Source organism: Gymnoscopelus braueri, assembly GCF_963280865.1.
Source record: "Gymnoscopelus braueri genome assembly, chromosome: 4".
Taxonomy (NCBI): Eukaryota; Metazoa; Chordata; class Actinopteri; order Myctophiformes; family Myctophidae; genus Gymnoscopelus; species Gymnoscopelus braueri.
In genome coordinates, this window is record NC_137605.1 from 23,341,627 (window position 1) to 23,361,171 (window position 19,545).

General features: G+C 43.9%; 1 protein-coding gene across 1 annotated transcript; it reads left to right on the forward strand.

Annotated features, from left to right (window-relative positions):
• Positions 1–8,165: 8,165 nt before the first annotated feature.
• Positions 8,166–14,702, forward strand: LOC308083526 (adenosine receptor A1; the record flags this gene model as incomplete). Its single annotated transcript, XM_080425841.1, is given in 5 exon segments — positions 8,166–8,551; positions 14,012–14,312; positions 14,314–14,334; positions 14,336–14,514; positions 14,516–14,702. Coding segments are annotated over 5 exon segments (1,074 nt in total).
• Positions 14,703–19,545: the final 4,843 nt, after the last annotated feature.

The following is a 19,545-nucleotide window of genomic DNA, read 5'->3' on the forward strand; positions in this document are numbered from 1 at the left end:
AAATCTTTACTGACCTTACAATCAGGCGGAGAAAAGCCTTACATTTGCAAATCATTATATGAGTCTGGAGACAAAGCAGGTAAAAACTTGGGCATGCCTTGCCAAGAAGAGAAGATTTATTAACAATAGTTTAAAATGTTTTTTAAATATGCAAACCCAATTTATTCATTTTGTTTTGTTCAGCATTGACCTCATGGTTTCAGATAGGCAAAGAATTATACTAAATGCCCCCTTTCAAAGGATATTCTTGAAGCCCTTACAATGCTTCAGTCTGGTAAATCCTCAGGCCCTGATGGCTTTGGGTGTGAATTTTTTAAGACATTTTAAAAGGTACTCCTCAACCTCTATCTAGCTATGCTGAATTATTCAGCTGAAACAGGAATCCTCCCTCAGTTATTAAGGGAGGCCAACATCACACTTATTCTAAGAAAAGGGGAAATGTCCTGACAATTGTGCCCATTACAGACCAATTGCATCACAGAATTTTGATTTAAAATTACCTCCTAAAATGTTGTCATTACAACTTTAATGGTATCTCCCCCTAAATGATTATTAAACTGGATCAAACGGTATTTATCAAGGGCCAGAACACTAGCGATGACTTGAGGAGGCTATTTTGCTTTCCTTTTTAAAAGATTTATTTGGGTTTTTTATGCCTTTATATTATAGATAGGACAGTAGGCTGAAATGGGGAGAGAGATGGGGAGTGACACGCAGCAAAGGCCGTTGGGATCGGGACTCAAACCTGCGAAAGGCTGTGTCACGATCCTTAGTCTAGGGAATGAAAGGACCGTGACATAAGGTTGGCAAGTGAAATGTAGTTTTATTGTTCTGATCTTTTTCTTGTTATTGCTCGGAAAGTGACAAAGTAGTAATACAGTTTTACATTAATAAGACAGTGAAACGTAAACTTAAATTATATAAACTTAGAAAGTGACCCCAGTGCAAAATCAACAAATAAATATAAGAAGCTAACCTATTCTTTTTAACCCCTATCTAGCCTAACCTCTACCAAATAAAAATTACACTAATTCCCTAATCTAAGCTAACTTCCCTAATCTAAACTGAAACAAAATGGTGGCTGGTTCACAAAAAGCTGGCACTGGTGGTCAAACAAACTCTGAATTATGGTTAAACTTACTCCTTTGAAATCTCAACACTACTTCAGTAGGTTGAACTTAAACAGGGTGCAACTCAAACAAGGTGTCACAGAGAGCATACAATACAGAGGGCTACCAAACTTTCAGCATCCAAATTATAGACTTGAGATGTAATGGACAGCATGTAGCAGCACTCACAGCTACCACACATTGCCAAAGAACACAGGTCCTGCCAGCTCTTAAATAATGGGGAGGCGTCCTTCTGATTGGTCCATCTCCTGATTGAAGGTCTCCTCCCAGCCAGGTCTTCTCCCATGCAGATCCTGAGCTGAATGCAGTCAGTGGACTACCAGAACTGTGCAATGCATAACATACTATAAAAAGAACCCTCACATGTAACAGCCTGTCTGGCTACATTGTAGCCTATAGGTGCCTTGAGGAGGCTTCATAAACATGGAACCGACCATCACTATTCTGGGCATGTCATAACAGGCGAACATTCCGAGAAATAGGCAAACATTTAGCAAAAATAGCACATCTACAAGCTTACAACACATAATGCGATGCGTTGTGTGCTTGTTTATCGGCTATTTCCAGAGATTTGGTGTAGAGGGGGAAAAGGAGGGACTAAAATAGACCCCTGGGGGACCCCAGTCAAGGGGGTTTAAAAGCGGTTAATATTATTCAGTACATGCATGACATGAGGAGACTAGACTCTCCCAGGCTGTTGTCCCCACAGCGCAGGCTTCAAGTTGTACATCATTGTGCTTGTCTTCAAGCTCACCAAGGTAACATGTCTGTCAATGAGTGGAGACCAGATGCTCTCACTTCAGTTGTCAGTAAATGCTTTGAGAGGTTGATGAGGGACTTTGTTCTATTTGACCTAAAGTTGAACCATGCTGGACCCATGGCAATTTGCATATTGTCAAAATAGATGAACTGACGATGCAATTGCCTACTGCCCTTTCTCACCTGGAGCAGAGTAACTGTTGTGTATGGATGCTGTTTGTTTGTGGAGGCCCACCAGTTTTAGGAACAAAAGCTGGGAGATTGTCCTGAGTCTCTAGTTGAGTGAAGCGTTTTAGAGACTGCCTCATGTGAGCATATTCAGTGTAACAAGTAAGGATAACTCCTTGAAGTGCTCCATTGCTGAAATTATTTAGTGGGCACAGTGAATTTATGCATGCAGTCCATAACCATCTTTTCTGTAAAGCTTATTTGGATGTCAAGTCAATGCACCTTTATTTATATAGCACCTTGACCCAAAGTGCTTTCAAAAATAGGCAGATGACCATACAAAAGACATGATAACCATAATAATATAAAACTATAATCCATAAATGCAAGACTACAATGTAAAACACATAAGCCACAATGAAATTATAACATCGAAAGTAATGTAGTAAAATGAAAAGGTTGAGAAAGACTGAATAAAAAAAACAACAGATTAAAATTAATTTTGAACCACCTTTAATCGAGAAAGCGTGCATGAACTTAGTCAACCCCAAATAATAGGAAATGAATAGGTGAACAAAGTAGATAACTGTGTCTAGGTCCTTATGAGATAAAAATGGCTTTAGTTTCGCTATGGTTCTAAACTAAAAAAAAAAGAGAACACTACAGATTTGTTTATTAAAATTCAAAAAGTGTCCAAGAAGACACCAAGATTCTTAATTACATAGTGCAAATTTGCCGACAGGGAACAAAGTGTATCGCTTAGGCTAATAGTGATGAAGCAGGGTAGGCCAAAGTAATTACTTCAGTTTTGTTATCATTAAGTTGAAGGAAATTTCTCTAGACAGCTAAAGAGGTTCTTCTGTGAAATGAGTAATATGTCAACCGCATAACAGTGGTACAGATTATTATATTTGTTAAATATTTATTATGTATAATGAGTATAAAAGAGCCCCTATAATTGAACCTTGAGGGATGCCACATTTAATGGGCGCTGGGACTGAAAAACATTCTGACTGTAAAAATTATTTCCCTGTAAGAGAGTTAAGAGGTAAACCATTTGAACACTGAGCCCTGTAGACCAACTATACCCTCCAGGCGTTTTCAAAGAATGTCATGGTCAATTGTGTCAAAAGCTGCGCTGCATATCGAGCAGAACTAAAATGGCACAAGAACCAGAATCGACATAGAGAGGGATGTCATTATGTACTTTACCTTTTACAGAGTGGATTCTGTTCTTTGCAGAGCTGTGTTTAAGGACTGTATAGGAGGACACATTACATTACATTACATTACAGTCATTTAGCAGACGCTTTTATCCAAAGCGACTTACAATAAGTGCATTCAACATAGGTAGGGAACGAAACTACTAATCACCAGAAGTCTTAAGTGCATTTCCTGCAAAAACAAGCAACCAAGAGTATACCAAGCGCTAAGGTAAAAGTGCAATATATCAGCTACCTACTTTCTTAAACAGATGAGACAAAATAGCAAAATAAAATGAGCACGAGCTAAAACAAATAAGTGTATCGTCTAAACAAGATCCAATAAAACAATACAAAAATAAAACAAGAGTTCGTACAACTAGTTAACAACAAGTAGGCCAGGCAAAGAGGAAGGGCAGTGTTTCCTGAAGAGGTGGGTTTTCAGCCTGCGGCGAAAGATGGGCAGTGACTCTGCTGTCCTGACATCAGTGGGAAGTTCATTCCACCACTGTGGGGCCAGAACAGAAAAAAGTCGTGACCGTGTCGATCGACCAGACACCATGCGAGAACACAACTTTCTATTTATTTATTGATAAATGACAACCTGGATGCATATGGGCCTGTAATATTTATGGTCATTGGGTTCTAGGCTGGGTTTCTTTAGTATGTACCGAAAGAGCCAAAGCAAACATCTCAGGTCCACAAAATCATTCCCCAGTTCATTTTAAAAGGAGATGCTCTGTGCTTCTTTTTTCTCTTGATACCATTAGCACTTTCTCTTTTCCCTTTGTGGTCTGTGTGTGTGTGTGTGTGTGCGTACATGCGTGTGAGCGTTTGGGTGGGTGGGTGGGTGTGCGTGCGTGCACGGTGTGTGTATATGTGAGGCCAGTGGGGGATTTTCATCTTCACTATTGACTGAACTGTGTAATATCAAAGAACTAACATGGATGCCTATAAGATCATAACAGTAGCCTACACAAAGATGCTGTTCAGTGGGTGTATTTTCTGTCAGAGTCCTGCATTCCATCTGAGCAGGCTCAGGTCAGAGCAATTACCGTGGCACACCGGTGGTGCTGGCTCCGTTTTTCATGGAACGGTGCCTCTTAGATAAGACATCTCACTGTGTTGTTATCTCTGCTCATCCTCGACACATCTACCCCAAATTCACTCATTAGCCACAGGCAGGGTGCCTTCTCTGTTGTGTGTCACCTCTAGCTTCCCCGTGTCTGTGTCAACAGGAAGAAACGAATGGGAGAATGACAGACAAAAATACAATAAAAATACAGACAGCTTGGAAGTGAAAGGAATATGAGAAAGGATTGTTTCTGCATGCGTGGTTTGCTTAAAGGTGGTGTACATGGTATTTAATTGTTAAAATATGTGTTAAATAGCTCTATATAATTGCTATAGTGTGTTTGTTCGATAAGAGGGCTCCTTCTTTTATTAAACAGAAAATACGTTTTCAGTTCGAGATACAATCTCAAGGAAAGAACTCATACAAGATACAGGATAAGTGAAATTGGAAGTGATGCGACCAAAGAATTAGCAGACATAATTGGAACTGGAACATTTTCTATTTGTGTGGTCCTCTCTTCTGATTGGATAAAATTGGTAACCCGATCTGAAAATATATTTTATGCTTAGTAAAAAGCTGGAGCGACAGGGAGACCCGTGTTACAGAACAATTACTCGGTATAATGATTATTATCGGAATATAGAGTTTTAACTTTTTAACTTTATTATTTATTATTAATTTTTAAAATTAATAATAATCAACTAAAAATTGTAAAAAAGTTTGAATGAGATATGTAGTATCACATTATAAGGCAATGCATATCTCATTAGAAACAGACATGGCAGCAATACGCTTTCCGTACACCAGCTTTTAGCAAACTTTTTTCCCCCCCACATCTACATTTGTAGTATTTGTGTTTCTCCATACGCTCGTGTACATTGCGTGCCTTATTTACATTTCATTCTGTCCGGCACTGGCGATGCCCTTTGCACACCTCAAAATGGAAAGGGCAGCTGTGCTCCAACATTGACACAATTGATATGTTTGCAGAGACAGGAGCAGGCGATAGGAGGCAGGTGGATAAGCTGAGGTTTATGAATCAGAGTTTATTCTGTCAACAGAAACCAACAGGGAGACTGAAAGGTGAGAGGGAGAGATAGAGATACCAGAGGGAAGAAGGCAAAAAAAACAAAAAGCCAGTGGAGGCACACAGAGGAGAGATTAGAGAGCTTTGTAGTATCAGTGGCATCACAGGTCTTCAAAACAGGTAAAGGCATCTTTCTTTTAATCCCAGTCTGTTCTTTTTCACATAACGTCATCACTCTTAACCAGTGGTGGAAAAAGTACTTTTTACTTAAGTAAAAGTACCAATACTGTAATATAGAAATACTCTGTTACAAGTGAAATTCTGGAATTCAAAATGTACTTCAATTAAAGTACATAAGTATCAGTATCAAAATGTACACAAAGTACCAAAAGTAGAAAGCACTCAAAAGCATTAAAAAAATCTTTTGAAAATAGCAGATCTACAAGCTCACAATGCGTCGCATCGCGACGCATTGTGAGCTTGCAGATCGGCTATTTTCAAATGGCCGAAATGTATATGGAGCTGAAGTGGTTAATGTATGTTCTGTAATAATCTATAAGTAACTAGTAACTTAAGTTTTCAAATAATTGTAGTGGGGTAAAAGTACAATATTTGGATCCAAGATGTAGTGGAGTAGAAGTAAACGTATCGGAAATTGGAAACACTCAAGTAAAGTACGAATACCTCAAAATGGTACTTAAGTACAGTACTTATTAAGTACCACTGCTCTTAACTCCTCTGCAAGTCTTGGGACAATATCTATTTAGCTGAATGACTGAGACCCATAGAGTCTATGCTGCTTTCCTATTGCTTAATTGATTGACCAAAGTAATGAATTACTCTCAGAGTGACCAGCCACCGGTTCAAATTGAAAACCCATGCAAGGTGGATTAAACCCCATTAATAATATCACTAAATGAATTCGGCCAGTGCCCTTCACGAGGCGAGGCAGGACACAACTGTATAAAGCGATTATGACATGCTATAAAGAGGTTACTCCGGCCAGTCATGATTATTATGGTAAAACGTACGACCACCGGTGGATGTACTGAAAAGGTCAAACTAATTATTAAGTAAAAGACAGGTAGCATATTGCAGTGGCTTTTGCTTCTTCAACATTCATCCACTTTGCTTCCTTCATTTCAGGTCATTGTTTGAGAACGTGCCGGAATTACCTGCCAATTTTGTCTGAGTGCATTTGCAGGAGCTTACTCATCTTTGTGTGAGTGCGTGTGCGTGTGCGTGTGCGTGCGTGCGTGTGTGTGTGTGTGTGTGTGTGTGTGTGTGTGTGTGTGTGTGTGTGTGTGTGTGTGTGTGTGTGTGTGTGCACGCGAGTGTGTGTGTGTGTGCGCACACGCGAGTGTGTGTGTGTGTGTGTGTGTGTATGTGTGTGCTTCCTGTTCACATTTGTGCATACCTGTGCACACCTATTTGTGTTTCAGAGAGTAATGTGGTCATACCCAAGGAAGGTCATGAAAGCGGAATGCTGAGCGCTGTAATGCAATTCTGTAACTCACAGTACTGACAGAGGAGTTTATTCACACGGAGTGCATGTGCTTGAATGTGGGGCGGCCATTTAAGTGCCAGAGGGGGAACGAAACAAAAGAACGAGAGAGAGAGAGAGAGAGAGAGAGAGAGAGGGAGAGAGACAGAGAGAGAGAGGGCAGAATGGGGGAAAACGTGAGTGTTAGCAATATGTTCCCATACGGCCTAGAGTCTGTTCCGCTGTGTTTGCATGGAACTCACATCCACAACAACAGTATAGGGGCTGTCAGGTTCAGTCTCCTCTGACCTTTTCATTTTCCAGACACATTAACAGCTCCCCAATACTCAAAATATGTAACGCTACCCCCCTCCTCCACCTCTCTCTCTCGTCCCTGCCTCTATAGTACAATCTTCCCCATCCTTTCCACATCTGTCCCTCTTTCTCTCTTTCTCTTCGTCTCTATGTGCCCTTTTACGATTCTCACCCACTCGCCCACATTTAACCTCGGATATTTCCTCCACCCGCCTCGTTACTCTGATCTAATTTGTATTCTCTCTCGTCACCACTCTCTCTCTCTCTCTCCCTCTGTCTGACCGCTCTTTTGACAAGGTAAGTTGAATCGTGGTGGCAAAATGAGTGCCGGAAGAGTCAGCTGGGAACACACAGGCCAGCGGTGTCAGAAAGTGGGAGTGAATGACTGTGTGACCGGCAAAGGCACCTCTAACCTCCCTGCGTCACTTTTCCCTCTCTTTCCCACACAATAACCCATTCAATCTGGGAACGCATCTGTGTCATTTTAGATTTGAGCTAATAGAACCAATATTTTATATTTTGGCTATTCAAAAATAGCAGATATACAAGCTCATAGCGCGGCACCGAGTGCCGCGCTACGAGCTTGTAGATCTGCTATTTATTTTTAAATCGTGAAAATGTGTGCAAATCTTTGACTATATATTTTTTAAAGCGAACATCTGTGACTACAATCTTTGCTTCTGGGGGGTCCCTGAAACAAATTATTTTGAGATGGGAGTCCGCGGCCAAAAACATACAATTTTGGGTGGTCCTTGACATGAAAAGGTTTGAGCACCTGCACTGATATTATAGCAACATAAGTGTTTCAGAAAACTATTAGGATTTAGAAGACATTTGTAGATGCGTCCCCGGATTGAATGGGCTAAAGTCATGACCGATTTGAATGATATCCAACTCTGAGTTCTCTCTCTCTCTGTCTGTGTGTGTGCTTGTCTTTGTCTCTCTTTTGCCCCCCCCCCCCACCCCCCCCACCCCCCCCACCCCCCCCACCCCCCCTCTGCAGAACATGGAGTTCATGTGGCTCTACTCTCTGTGCCAGTGTGTCCTGTCCGTCTCTGTGATGGTGGCGAGCGTAAGGCTGTGCATGGCCGGCAGCGGCACCGGCGGCAGCGGTGGTGTGGGTGGTGTGGTGGTGGACTCCCGGCCTCCCCACGGCGGCGGCGGCGGGAGCGGGAGCGTCTCGTCCTGCCTCCGGCTGTGCCTGGGCTGGGTGGGGGCCGCGGGCGGTGCGGTGGGGGTCCCCGTGTCGGTGCTGCTCAACCTGCGCTCCCCCCAGTGCCTGTACACCTGCATCACCCTGGTGTGCGCGCCGCTGCTCGTCAGGCAGTTCACCATGTGCCTGCTGCTGCTGCTCACCCTGGACGCCCACCTGCAGCGCCGTCTGGCACAACGGTGAGTCACCACCGACACAAAAATCTGCAGACACGTCACCTCAGTAATAATGAGAGTTATGCATGATCCTTGACATATATACAGTAAAGTAGTACAACCAAAAATAACCCTAAATGAATACTGGTGTATAAATATACAAGTTTGGGCGATGCGTCATCATCAGCTTGGCGTCGCTTCACGGCTCACTGTCTGCTTGTGGAGTGTCGGTATACCCGTTGTCTACTCGGAGGCCAGTCTACCATGTCAGTGCTATATGACGTCAGCACTGTACTGTATGTGTATGTCTCTAGATCAGGGGTCTTCAACGTTTTTCAGGCCAAGGACCCCCTAGCTGAGAGAGAGATGAAGCAGGGACCCCCTCTACATATTGTATGATATTGTGTTTAAACTTTTTTGTTTTACTTGGTCTGCTCTTTTTTTCCCTCTACACCAAACCTCTTTGCCAAAAATAGCCGATCCACAAGCTCACAACGCCTCGCAGCGCGAGGCGTTGTGAGCTTGTAGATCTGCTATTTTTGGCTAAAGTTCTCCTCAGAAAAGAGATATTAGGGTTCAAGTGGTTAAAGAAAAAAAGAATAATCCCATCACACAAAGATTTGGAGGCCCCCCTGTAGTAACTCTGTCTCTGAGGACCCCCTAGGGGTCCCGGACCCCCTGTTGAAGACCCCTGCTCTAGATATCGGTAGATTTGGTACTCAGCGTCAGGTCGAGTTAATGCACGGGGGAGATAGGAGTGACGTATCTCAGTACGCCAGCCTTTCTATCCATGATGCCAGCACTGTAAAAAAAAAAAACAGAATCCTAGTGGGAACAAAAAGTGAAATTGAAAGTTTGTGTATTAATGGGTTAAGTTTCCCGACCCTAAATTTCAATTTTCGAGATGCAGTTATATCTAAAATTGATGTTGAGGCAGACGGAGACACTTAGGGATCTTCCACTCCGATGGAAAGGCACTGCAAAATACAGTAGTTTGTGAAAGGGGAGCTCAAAAGTGGAGCAGGTCTTGTGAACACACTCTCGGCAGATAAAATCAATGCGAGGAGGAAGAACGCGGGCAGCAGACATGCCTACCATCCTCACAGATATGCCATGATATGGATTTCTGCTATTTCAAAACAGTGTGTTAACTCAAAAAGCTTAGGGCGATATTTCACCGTGCACTTACAAATGCACTTGACTTTTCTGCTGCTGCTTTACACCTCTGGGAAACGGAATGGAGGGACAAACTAAATAGCCTCTGAGAGATATAATGGACACAGAGTGGCTCTCACCAAAACCCAACTTTCAGACACAGGGAAGCATACCGTCGCTGCCAGGCGGAAACCTTGTATGTAAAAAAAATATATATATACTTTTCAGGAAACGTAAAAAAAGAACCTCTGTTCCAATGGATCCAATGTTACTATTCATTCACGAGCTCTTGCTATTATTTTTCATTGGTTCAATATCTATAAAACCCACAGATCCGGCATCCGGCAGATCTACAAGCTCATTGTGAGCTATTTGTGTTTCTTTTGTGCAACACTGCAGTATAGAAGAAGTAGGGTATTAATTTACGAAAACACATAATACGTTGAAGCATGGATATAAGAGGTTTTCTGCCCGACAACAACGATATACTGCTGGAAAGTCTTTTTAATCACAGTCAGTCTTCATCAGTCAATTACTTTTAAATCAGCTGGGACTATGTTTTGAGTACAAAACACCTGTCAGTTAACCACTTAATTCTGATTCTGCTTAATTTATTCTCTGTTGCACAACAGCATTGCGTGCAGAAAGTATAGCTGGCCTGCAAGCTCACGATGCATCGCTGGCAGCAATGCTTTGTGAGCTTGTAGGTTGGCTATTTTCGGCACACAATGCTGTTGTGTGACAAAGCATCAATTAGGGTTATTGGCACCGTCCTACAAGCTCACAACACGTCACGATGCAACACTTTGTGTGCTTGTAGATTGGCTATTTTTGCCATGGGACACCGGCATGAGATGATGAGGCATTACAAATACAGATTTGTAAACTAATTTTTGTAACAATTATTTTTCACCTGGTGCCAATTTCCTAAGTGATCCTGGGCGCTACACCAGCCCTACACCAGCGTAACACCGGTCCCCCACAGCCTAGGGAGGTCAGGGCTGAGCTAATGCTTCTTTCAATGCATGAGAGCCAACTGACCTTCTTGTCACCTGACAGCGGGGAGTTTCCCCAGTAGGACGTAGCGCGTGGAAGGAACACGTTATTCCAACCAGTTCTGTTCCCCTCCATCAGGCGCCCCGGCTGTCATGGGGGAGGCGGTATAGCGACCAGGATTACTACATGTTTTTGTGAGGGTATTAACTACCCTAGGAGACACGGGGAGAACATGCAAACTCCACACAGAGTAGGCCCTTTCGCCAACCCCACCTAGGGTATGGGCGCTGATGACGCGGAGGAGAAGACACGCCCCCAGCGCCCACAGCGTCCCCGGACCGTCCCAGGACCTTCTAGCTGTGAAGCGACAGCGCTACCGACTGCGCCACCGTGCCCCCACAAATACAGATTTGTAACAATGATGGGATCAACAATGTATAGTAGAGTGGGAAGAAGGGGGTATCATGCACCCCCTGGAAATGTACTTCTAATCAAAATGATGAGCTATGTCAAAACGTTATACATCCCATATACCATTTATATGCAAATCTGGGCCGCCATTATCGAAACATCTATTTTCACTATATAAATCAGCCAATATTGCACTTAACTGAACAAATAAAGTGTCTAGACTTTATTCACAATGAAACTATTATTTCAGTGATCACATAACAGTGGCATGCTGGTGTGCAAATGAGTGTTTGCACACCTAACTAGTCTATTACAACATAATAATATTTTCCCAATTATTATTATGCCAACTTTCTTGCCATCTGCAAAATAATTGCTCACCAATAGCTTTCTTCACCAATGTGTTCATGAAGGTGTCTTCTAACACCTCTCAATTACTTCCAACCAAACTCCAATCAAAGTTGACAATTAGGCCTACTTCCAAACCAACTTTTTCGGCCCGTCTTTCAGCAGCGGGCAGAGCGCTCAACTGGGTGAACTTCGTGGGGTCCAATCAAAGTTGAGAAGACCTTATGGAAAATATGGAAAAATATAAATTGGCCAATATGAGCTTGTGGGACGCCTAACTAGGGGCTTGCGGTGGTGCTGCATCCATTCCATACCATAAGCTATGCAAGGACACCTACCTACTTCATCATTGGTGTGGCCGGGGAACAAGAGACAGATAATCAGTATGCACTTGGTAAGGGGCTAAAAAAGGTTGTCATAATAATAATTGGTAAAAATGTGATTACCGGTATATTGTAAAGGCAACACTCATTTGCACACCAGCATGCCACAGGTACATGTGAGCACTTTAACAATTTTCATGGTGATCCTTGACCCTCAAAACATCGGTCTAGACACTTTATTTCAGTTAGGTGCAATATTGGCAGATTTATATTGAAAATGGATCTTTCAATAATTTGCATATAAATGGCATATGGGACATTTTGACAATTTATTTACATAGCTCATCATTTAGTACACATGTTTCCAATCTAGAAACACTGACAAGCTCATCATTTAGTACACATTTTTTCCAATCTTGAAACACTGATGAGAAGTATATTTCCAGGGGGTGCATGATACCCCCTTCTTCCCACTAGACTAGTAGGCAAGCAAAAAGATACACAGCTTAATATATACATAAACAAAAGGATAGAAACACTACAGTATATACAAAATAGAGGCTATGACGGGCATGAAATGAGTATGGGTAAATAAATATGAATGGCCACAACCTTATTATGTACACAGGAGGTAATCGTTTTAGACATTCTGTATTTTGTATTTGTTTGTGTTACGTACACAGCTGGTAATAGAGGTAAAAACAGGAGGTGATAAGTATAGCCATAGCATATTGTTTTTCGTAGTGCAGGCACATTAGTGCACCTGTGGTGTGTGTGTGTGTGTGTGTGTGTGTGTGTGTGTGTGATGTGTGTGTGTGTGTCGTGTGTGTGTTGTGTGTGTGTGTGTGTGTGTGTGTGTGTGTGTGTGCGTGCGTGCGTGCCGCAGCGCGCGCTAGCGCGCGCTGCGCGTGCGTGCGTGCGTGCGTGCGTGCGTGCGTGCGTCGTGCGTGCGTGCGTGCGTGCGTGAGTGCGTGCGTGCGTGCGTGCGTGCTGTGCGTGCGTGCGTGCGTGCGTGCGTGCGTGTGAGTGCGTGCGTGCTGCGTGCTGCGTGCGTGCGAGAGAGAGAGAGAAAGAGAGAGAGGGGATCCATCCCATAAATAATGATTATGGAAACCAATGCCTTAAAGCACAATTAACATTTGGTAAAGGTTTATGTTTATGTTTATTCAAAAATCCCCAATTAGAAGCACGTCAATATGCCTCAAGTCAGTAGTAGCTGACATTTCTATTTCCACAAAACGATCAACCAGGATTTGTGGTGGATTTGCAGTGGCTGTCCAGGACTCGTAAGGCTCTATTTGGCTCCATTTTGTACACTCTATGTGGTTGAATTAACTGGATTTACTGAGTGTGTTGGAATCACAAGGCAAACTCACAGCCATATTTCAATGTACTATCCGTTTTCTTTATGGTTGATACCAGGTGAAGGCTTCGATACGCAGATCATAGATCCAAATCCAAAGTATTCTCACTCACTCAAACAGGACACACGCTGGCTGCAGGCTATGCACCAAAACTTTTGATGTTGGCAACAAGCAGCTCTGGTCAGACATGCCAAAGGCAAAAAGGATACGGTGAAAACAACCAAAAGGCAGCTGAACATTACTGCCAATGGAAACATATTTCACACCCTGATGCCAGACCAGATAACGTTAGACCACAGCAACACAACGTCAACTGACGCTCAACCAATCCATTACCGCATCATGCTATCTGCTATCGGCTGAAGTGACGTGTGCACTTAAAACAATGGATTCACATTATTCATACAGCTCCCAAATGTACTTGTGGGGAAACAAAATATGCGCACCTCCTCCACATTTGGAATGGGCACCCCTACTTCAAAGTGGCTGTTGACAGAGAGGTGTCCATGCAGGCAGGATGGTTACACAATGATGTTCAACAATATGCAAAGCTCTCCAACTTAAACAGATGGACCTGCATGTTCACAGAGTTGGAATGGTAGGCAAGGTAAAATATTGTGGAAAAATGACAGATAAGCTTTTAAAATTCCTTGATACAAATGTGTGGGAACCCTGCTTTAAGTCAACAAGCATCAATTAAATTAAAAGATATTTGAAAAAATATATGATTTCATCCAATTTCAATGTTTCCCATTCAATTTTTGAACTAAGAAAAGTGCGTTCTTAATCTTGCGAGCGCCAGCCGGGAAACCTAACCCAGGGCTGTGTTCTGGCCTGGTGGAGATAATAGAACTCTTCATAATCCTCATGTATTTTGTGTGTAACAGGTACACCTGGCTGGTTACCCGTCGACGCGCCCTATGTGTTGTCCTGCTGTGCTGGGTGGGCTCGGTCCTCTCCTCGTTTGCCCAGTTCATCGGCTCGAATGTCCTGGACAGCCGGAGCGCTGGCAGCGAGTGGCAATTGGACGGCAATTGGACCAATTCCTCCGACCCCTCTCCGTCCCCTCCACCAGCCTCCAAATACCCTCACGGCTTCAAGGTCATCGGGCGGTACCTCCCTTACGGAGGCTTCCTGTCCAAGTTCTACGTGGATCCGGACATGCACAATTTCACCTACGCCGAGATTCCACGGCAGCCACTGGGCCGTGTTGCGCTCCCGACACCATCCTGAGCCCCCGGTTCCAGGTCTACGTCTACGGGGTGACGGCGTTCCTGCTCCCCTTCCTGGGTTTGCTGGCCATCTACCTGGACCTGATGTGCGCGGCGCCCAGGCAGTCGAGCCCCTTCGCCCCCGTGGAGCCTCCCCAACACGGATCGCGCGCACAGGCCCGCCGCTCCCTTGGCTCTCTCCCTGTCCCTCCTCGTCCTGCTGTGTCTGCCCCTTCACATCACCCACGTCCTTCTGCTTTTCGCCCCCCGCGGGCACCGCCAGGCCTCCCGTCTGGGCCCATCAGGTGGCCTCGTTCCTCTGCCAGGTCTACAGCCTGGTGCCCCAGCTCCTCTCCACTCCCGCTAAGCAGCGAGCGGAAGGTGGGGAACAGCAGGCGTCCTGCAGAGGCAAGGCTGTCGGCATGAGGGGCCCTGTGTGAAGCCGCGGTGCCACGCCGCGCCCTGGTGTTCCCCGGCCAGTCGCTCCCTCAAAGCAAAAGTGTGTCCAGACGTTTGACTTCCCCCCACAGATGTGCAGTGGTGGAAAGAGTATACTCAAATGTTAAGTAGAAGTCTGGAATTCAAAGTTTACTTGAGTAAAAGTACAAAAGTATTGGCATCAATATATACTTAAAGTACCAAAAGTAAAAGTGCTGAAATGTTTGATAATAGCAGATCTACAAGCTCACAACGCGTCGCGTCGCGACGCGTTGTGAGCTTGTAGATCGGCTATTTTCAAATAGCTTAGGTATAAAATAGGGCTAAAGTGGTTAATGTATGTTTTTGCAAATAACTAAACTTCCGAGATGTAATGGAGTAGAAGCAAAAGTATTGGAAAATTAGAAATACTCCAGTAAAGTAAAAATACTTCAAATTGTACTTAAGTACAGTACTTAGTTACTTTACACCACTGCATCCTGTAGAGGCAAGGCTGTCGGCAGGGCCCTGTGTGAAGCCGCGCACGAACGCCCGATGGTCCCTGGTGTTCGGCCAATCAAACTCCTCAAAGCAAAAGTGTGTCCAGACATACCCGATCTCACACGACTTAGTATACATTGCACGGAGTGTCATTCCGTGCATAGACAACTGGAAAACCCGAAAATCCGTGCTCAAGGGAACTGGAGCCAGTTGTGAACGTTCCCTTGAGCCTCAGACTCTGCGCCGTTTGAGTTATATACCGATAGGCACAGAATCGTAAATTTTGTTGTGGGGACTGCTCTGCTTCCGGGTTTTTCCGGGTTGCAACATGGTTACGCCCCACCGTGGGACTCGCCGTACATACTATGCACGGATTTTCGGGTTTTCTAGGTGACGGAATGACGTGCACTGGCTCCGTGCAATGTATACTAAATTCTGTGAGATCAGGCTGGTCCAGAAGTTTGACTTCCCCACAGAAGTGAAATATCCGTGGCTGTGCTTTCTTTTCAGTTGAATTAGTTTTCTAGGCCAAGCTTCATAGGCCGTACGCCGCATTCATTCATATTTATTTAGTATGTGCATAAGAAATGGCTTGTGTTCCTAGGAAAATGTTGCATAGATTGGATTGGAAAATTTGCATGTGCTATGTTTGTTGTCGACTTTTTAACTAATCAGCCACCTATTGCACACAGGCGCTATGAATAATTCACAAATGCAAAAGGCCAGTTAATTATCCCATGCCACACACCAAATGTCAGGGAGAAAATGAAGTCTCCAGATGACGGCTCCTCGCCAGATCACAGATGTCTGTTTTCTCTTCCTATGGATCTTGCTTTAAGCCTGCTAAGCCACCCACTCTGTAACCGTAGGCCTAATATGAGTGATGGTCTTTAATTAAACATGCAGTATTAACATAGCTGTCCAGAGAGGGACCTGGCATTGTAGAGACAACATAATTAACCTGCCTATGACACAATCTTCACGGCTGTTTTGATTAAACTTGTAAATGTAACGCGATGCTCTCTTGAAATAAAAAGGGCCCGTGCTCCCACTAATTAGATTGTTTATCTTGAACTGTGTGAATGTGCCGTGAGGGAGGGAGGGAGGGAGGGTGGGGGGTGGGTGGGGGGGGGTAGCTCACACACTTCAGCCTGATATACTGTATACTTTGTCACCTCCCATGAGCTGGTGGATCAGCTATATTCGGCTTGTGATTTCCTCTTTGCTTTCCTCTCTCTTCGGTTGCCTTGTTTCTCTCAATCAGTATCCTCTCTCTCTCTCTCTCTCTCTCTCTCTCTCTCTCTCTCTCTCTCCTCTCTCTCTCTCTCTCTCTCTCTCTCTCTCTCTCTCTCTCTCTCTACTCTCTCTCCTCTCTCTCTCTCTCTCTCTCTCTCTCTCTCTCTCTCTCTCACTCACTCACTCACTCACTCACCTCACTCACTCACTCACTCACTTCACTCACTCACTCACTCACACACACACACACACACACACACACGCATGCACGTTCTCAACACACACACACACACACACACACACACACACACACACACACACAGCACACACACACACACACACACACACACACACACACACACACACACACACACAGTCTCATGCACTCATGTCTTATTTGTTCTTTCCCAATTCTTTCTGTCTTTCCCTCTCTCTCTCTCTCTCCATTCCCCCCTATAAAGCCTGATTTATACTTCATCGCACGATGGTGTCGTGCGCCCAAAAAATGACAGATCTACAAGCTCACAACATGTCACAGACTAAAACATATTGGTGGAAAAAATCTAGTCAAGAAAAAAAACGATGATATATAAAATAAACGTAATAAATAAAAGAAACAGTTCCTCATGGCGCAGCTGGTGGTGCAATTGTTCCGTTTGCCTGGAAGCTCTGTGCCTCCTGATTATGATAGGCCCTGACACGCTCAGCCACTTCAATCAATGGCCTGTGCCTGCCACTGTGTGAGTGACACGCGTTGTGCACCCCGCTGAGGTCACACCACAGAGAAAATAGCCGGTCAAATACGGTCGGCAGCTCACCCTCCTGCAGGGCTAACTGGGGCTGGCATTATGGATGGGTAACATTTTGTACATAATCCACCGAACAGTATCGCCTCCGGAGATATAAAGGATTATCGTTAACCCATTAAGACCCGGAACGCATCTGTGTGTCATTTTTTTATTCCTTTGGCTATGCAAAAATAGCAGATATACAAGCTCATAGCGCGGCACCGAGTGCCGCGCTATGAGCTTGTAGATCTGCTATTTTTGAAAAATCAGTGAAACATCTTTCAATATATATATGTTTTAAAGCGAACGTTTGTAACTCAAAATCTTATTGCTTTTGGGGATTCTACAATTGGCTTCTAAATCCAAAAATCTTCTTTTCTTTCTTTTCTTTTTTGTTCCTTTTTTTAAAAACGTATGTTGCGATATCAGTGGTTCTTAAACTTTTCATGTCAAGGACCTCCAAAAATTATATGTATTTGGCCGTGGACCCCCGTCTGAAAATATTTTGTTCCCAGGGACCCCCCAGAAGCAAAGATTTGAGTTAAAAAATGTATTCAGAGATTTGCACACATTGTCAAGATAAAAAAAAAAAAAAAAGCAGATCTACAAGCTCATAGTGCGGCACTCTGGTGCCGCACTATGAGCTTGTAGATCTGCTTGTATACAGTATCTACTATTTTTTAATAGCCCAAAGAAATCTATAAAATGACACAGATGCGTTCCCGGTCTAAATGGGTTAAAATGGGCAGTGATGTTTACTGCCACACATTGCAATGAAATATGGACGCCATAAAATGGGGGAATTCTGTAATATTTCTATAGCTGTTAATCGTTAAAAACGCTGTAGGGGTTATTTATAGGACCTCTTGCGGTCATTATTGGAGAGACTGTGATATCTTGACGCGCGTTGTAAACTGTGATGGGCGAGAAATACACTGCGAAATCCAGAGTAGGGGCCGGAATTGCTGTGCACAATAGACTGTTGTTTGGCTTGTCCTGAGCTAATTTTTTTCTTATGTCTTATCGATTTGATGATTACCTTCACGGTGGTGGTCCAAATGTCATCAGGCCTAGTGGCAGATGTGGTATCATCATCATGGCCAGAATAATGGGCTGCTTTCCCAGGATGCACCACACAGCCAGGCAGTAAGAGCACAGCGACTAGCAAACAGCAGGGACTTATTGAAATTGAAAGTTGACTGGACTCGGATGAGGTATTTTCTGTGGACAACTTACACCGCTAGCTTGACCTACAGAAAGGTAACACTTGCCAGGGCAACTTTTCATTAAGTTTTGTCAGTCCAATTGGGAGAAAAGGCAGAGAACATCTTGCCCTCTGTACAAGCCGTGAACCCAATTGGAAAATTGCTCGAAGGGGCACACGAGCTTTGCTGCGGATCCACATAAAGGGACAATGCTCCCTTTTATGATCCATCGACCGAGAAGAAACCGTGAATGTGATAGCATCGAATAGGTAATCTAGCCTTTGCGCCATCATAAACCGAAGACGTGCCTGCATGTCCCCCAGTCGTGTGTGTGTGTGTGTGTGTGTGTGTGTCTATTGTTTGTCATCCCCAGCACCAACTGAAGCTGGTAGCGCCCGGTGAGTCCATTACTTTGATTGCCGTTTGACAATCTGTCTTTATGACAGCCGGGCTGTGGAGCCTTGCCATCGATGGAAGACAAACACATCGATCCATTCACGCCGCGACCTCCGGCGGCTTTCAAAGCCAGACCCCGTGCACACCATGGACATGTTGAGTGCTCCTCCACACAATCGGGTATTGACTGCGTGCAAGGTTAATGTGCAGAGTCATATTTTTTCCGTGCCGCACACCTGACTCAAACTCTGTCTCTCGCCCCTTTATTGTGATTCATTAGCGGCGACGCGCAGCCTTCTGCTTGTGTTTATTCTCTTTACTCTTGACAGGTAGGTTATAACTCTGCTATGCTAAGCTACACTATATAAACCCCCCCCCCCCCCCCCCCCCCCCGACAGACACACACACACACACACACACACACAGACAAATACAGTACAACGCACATTTTGTATTACTATACTTGTAAAGACATCAAATTTAATTTAACATTTCTAACTCTAACCCTAAACCCTACGACGTAGTTGGTGTCGCACATTAACCCATTAAGACCCTGAGGCCATTCTTAAAAATGTTTTCTAAATCCTAACAGTTTTTTGAAAAAAATATTTTTCAATATCTTTCAATATTTTTCAATATTTTTTCAATATTTTTCAAAAATAGCAGA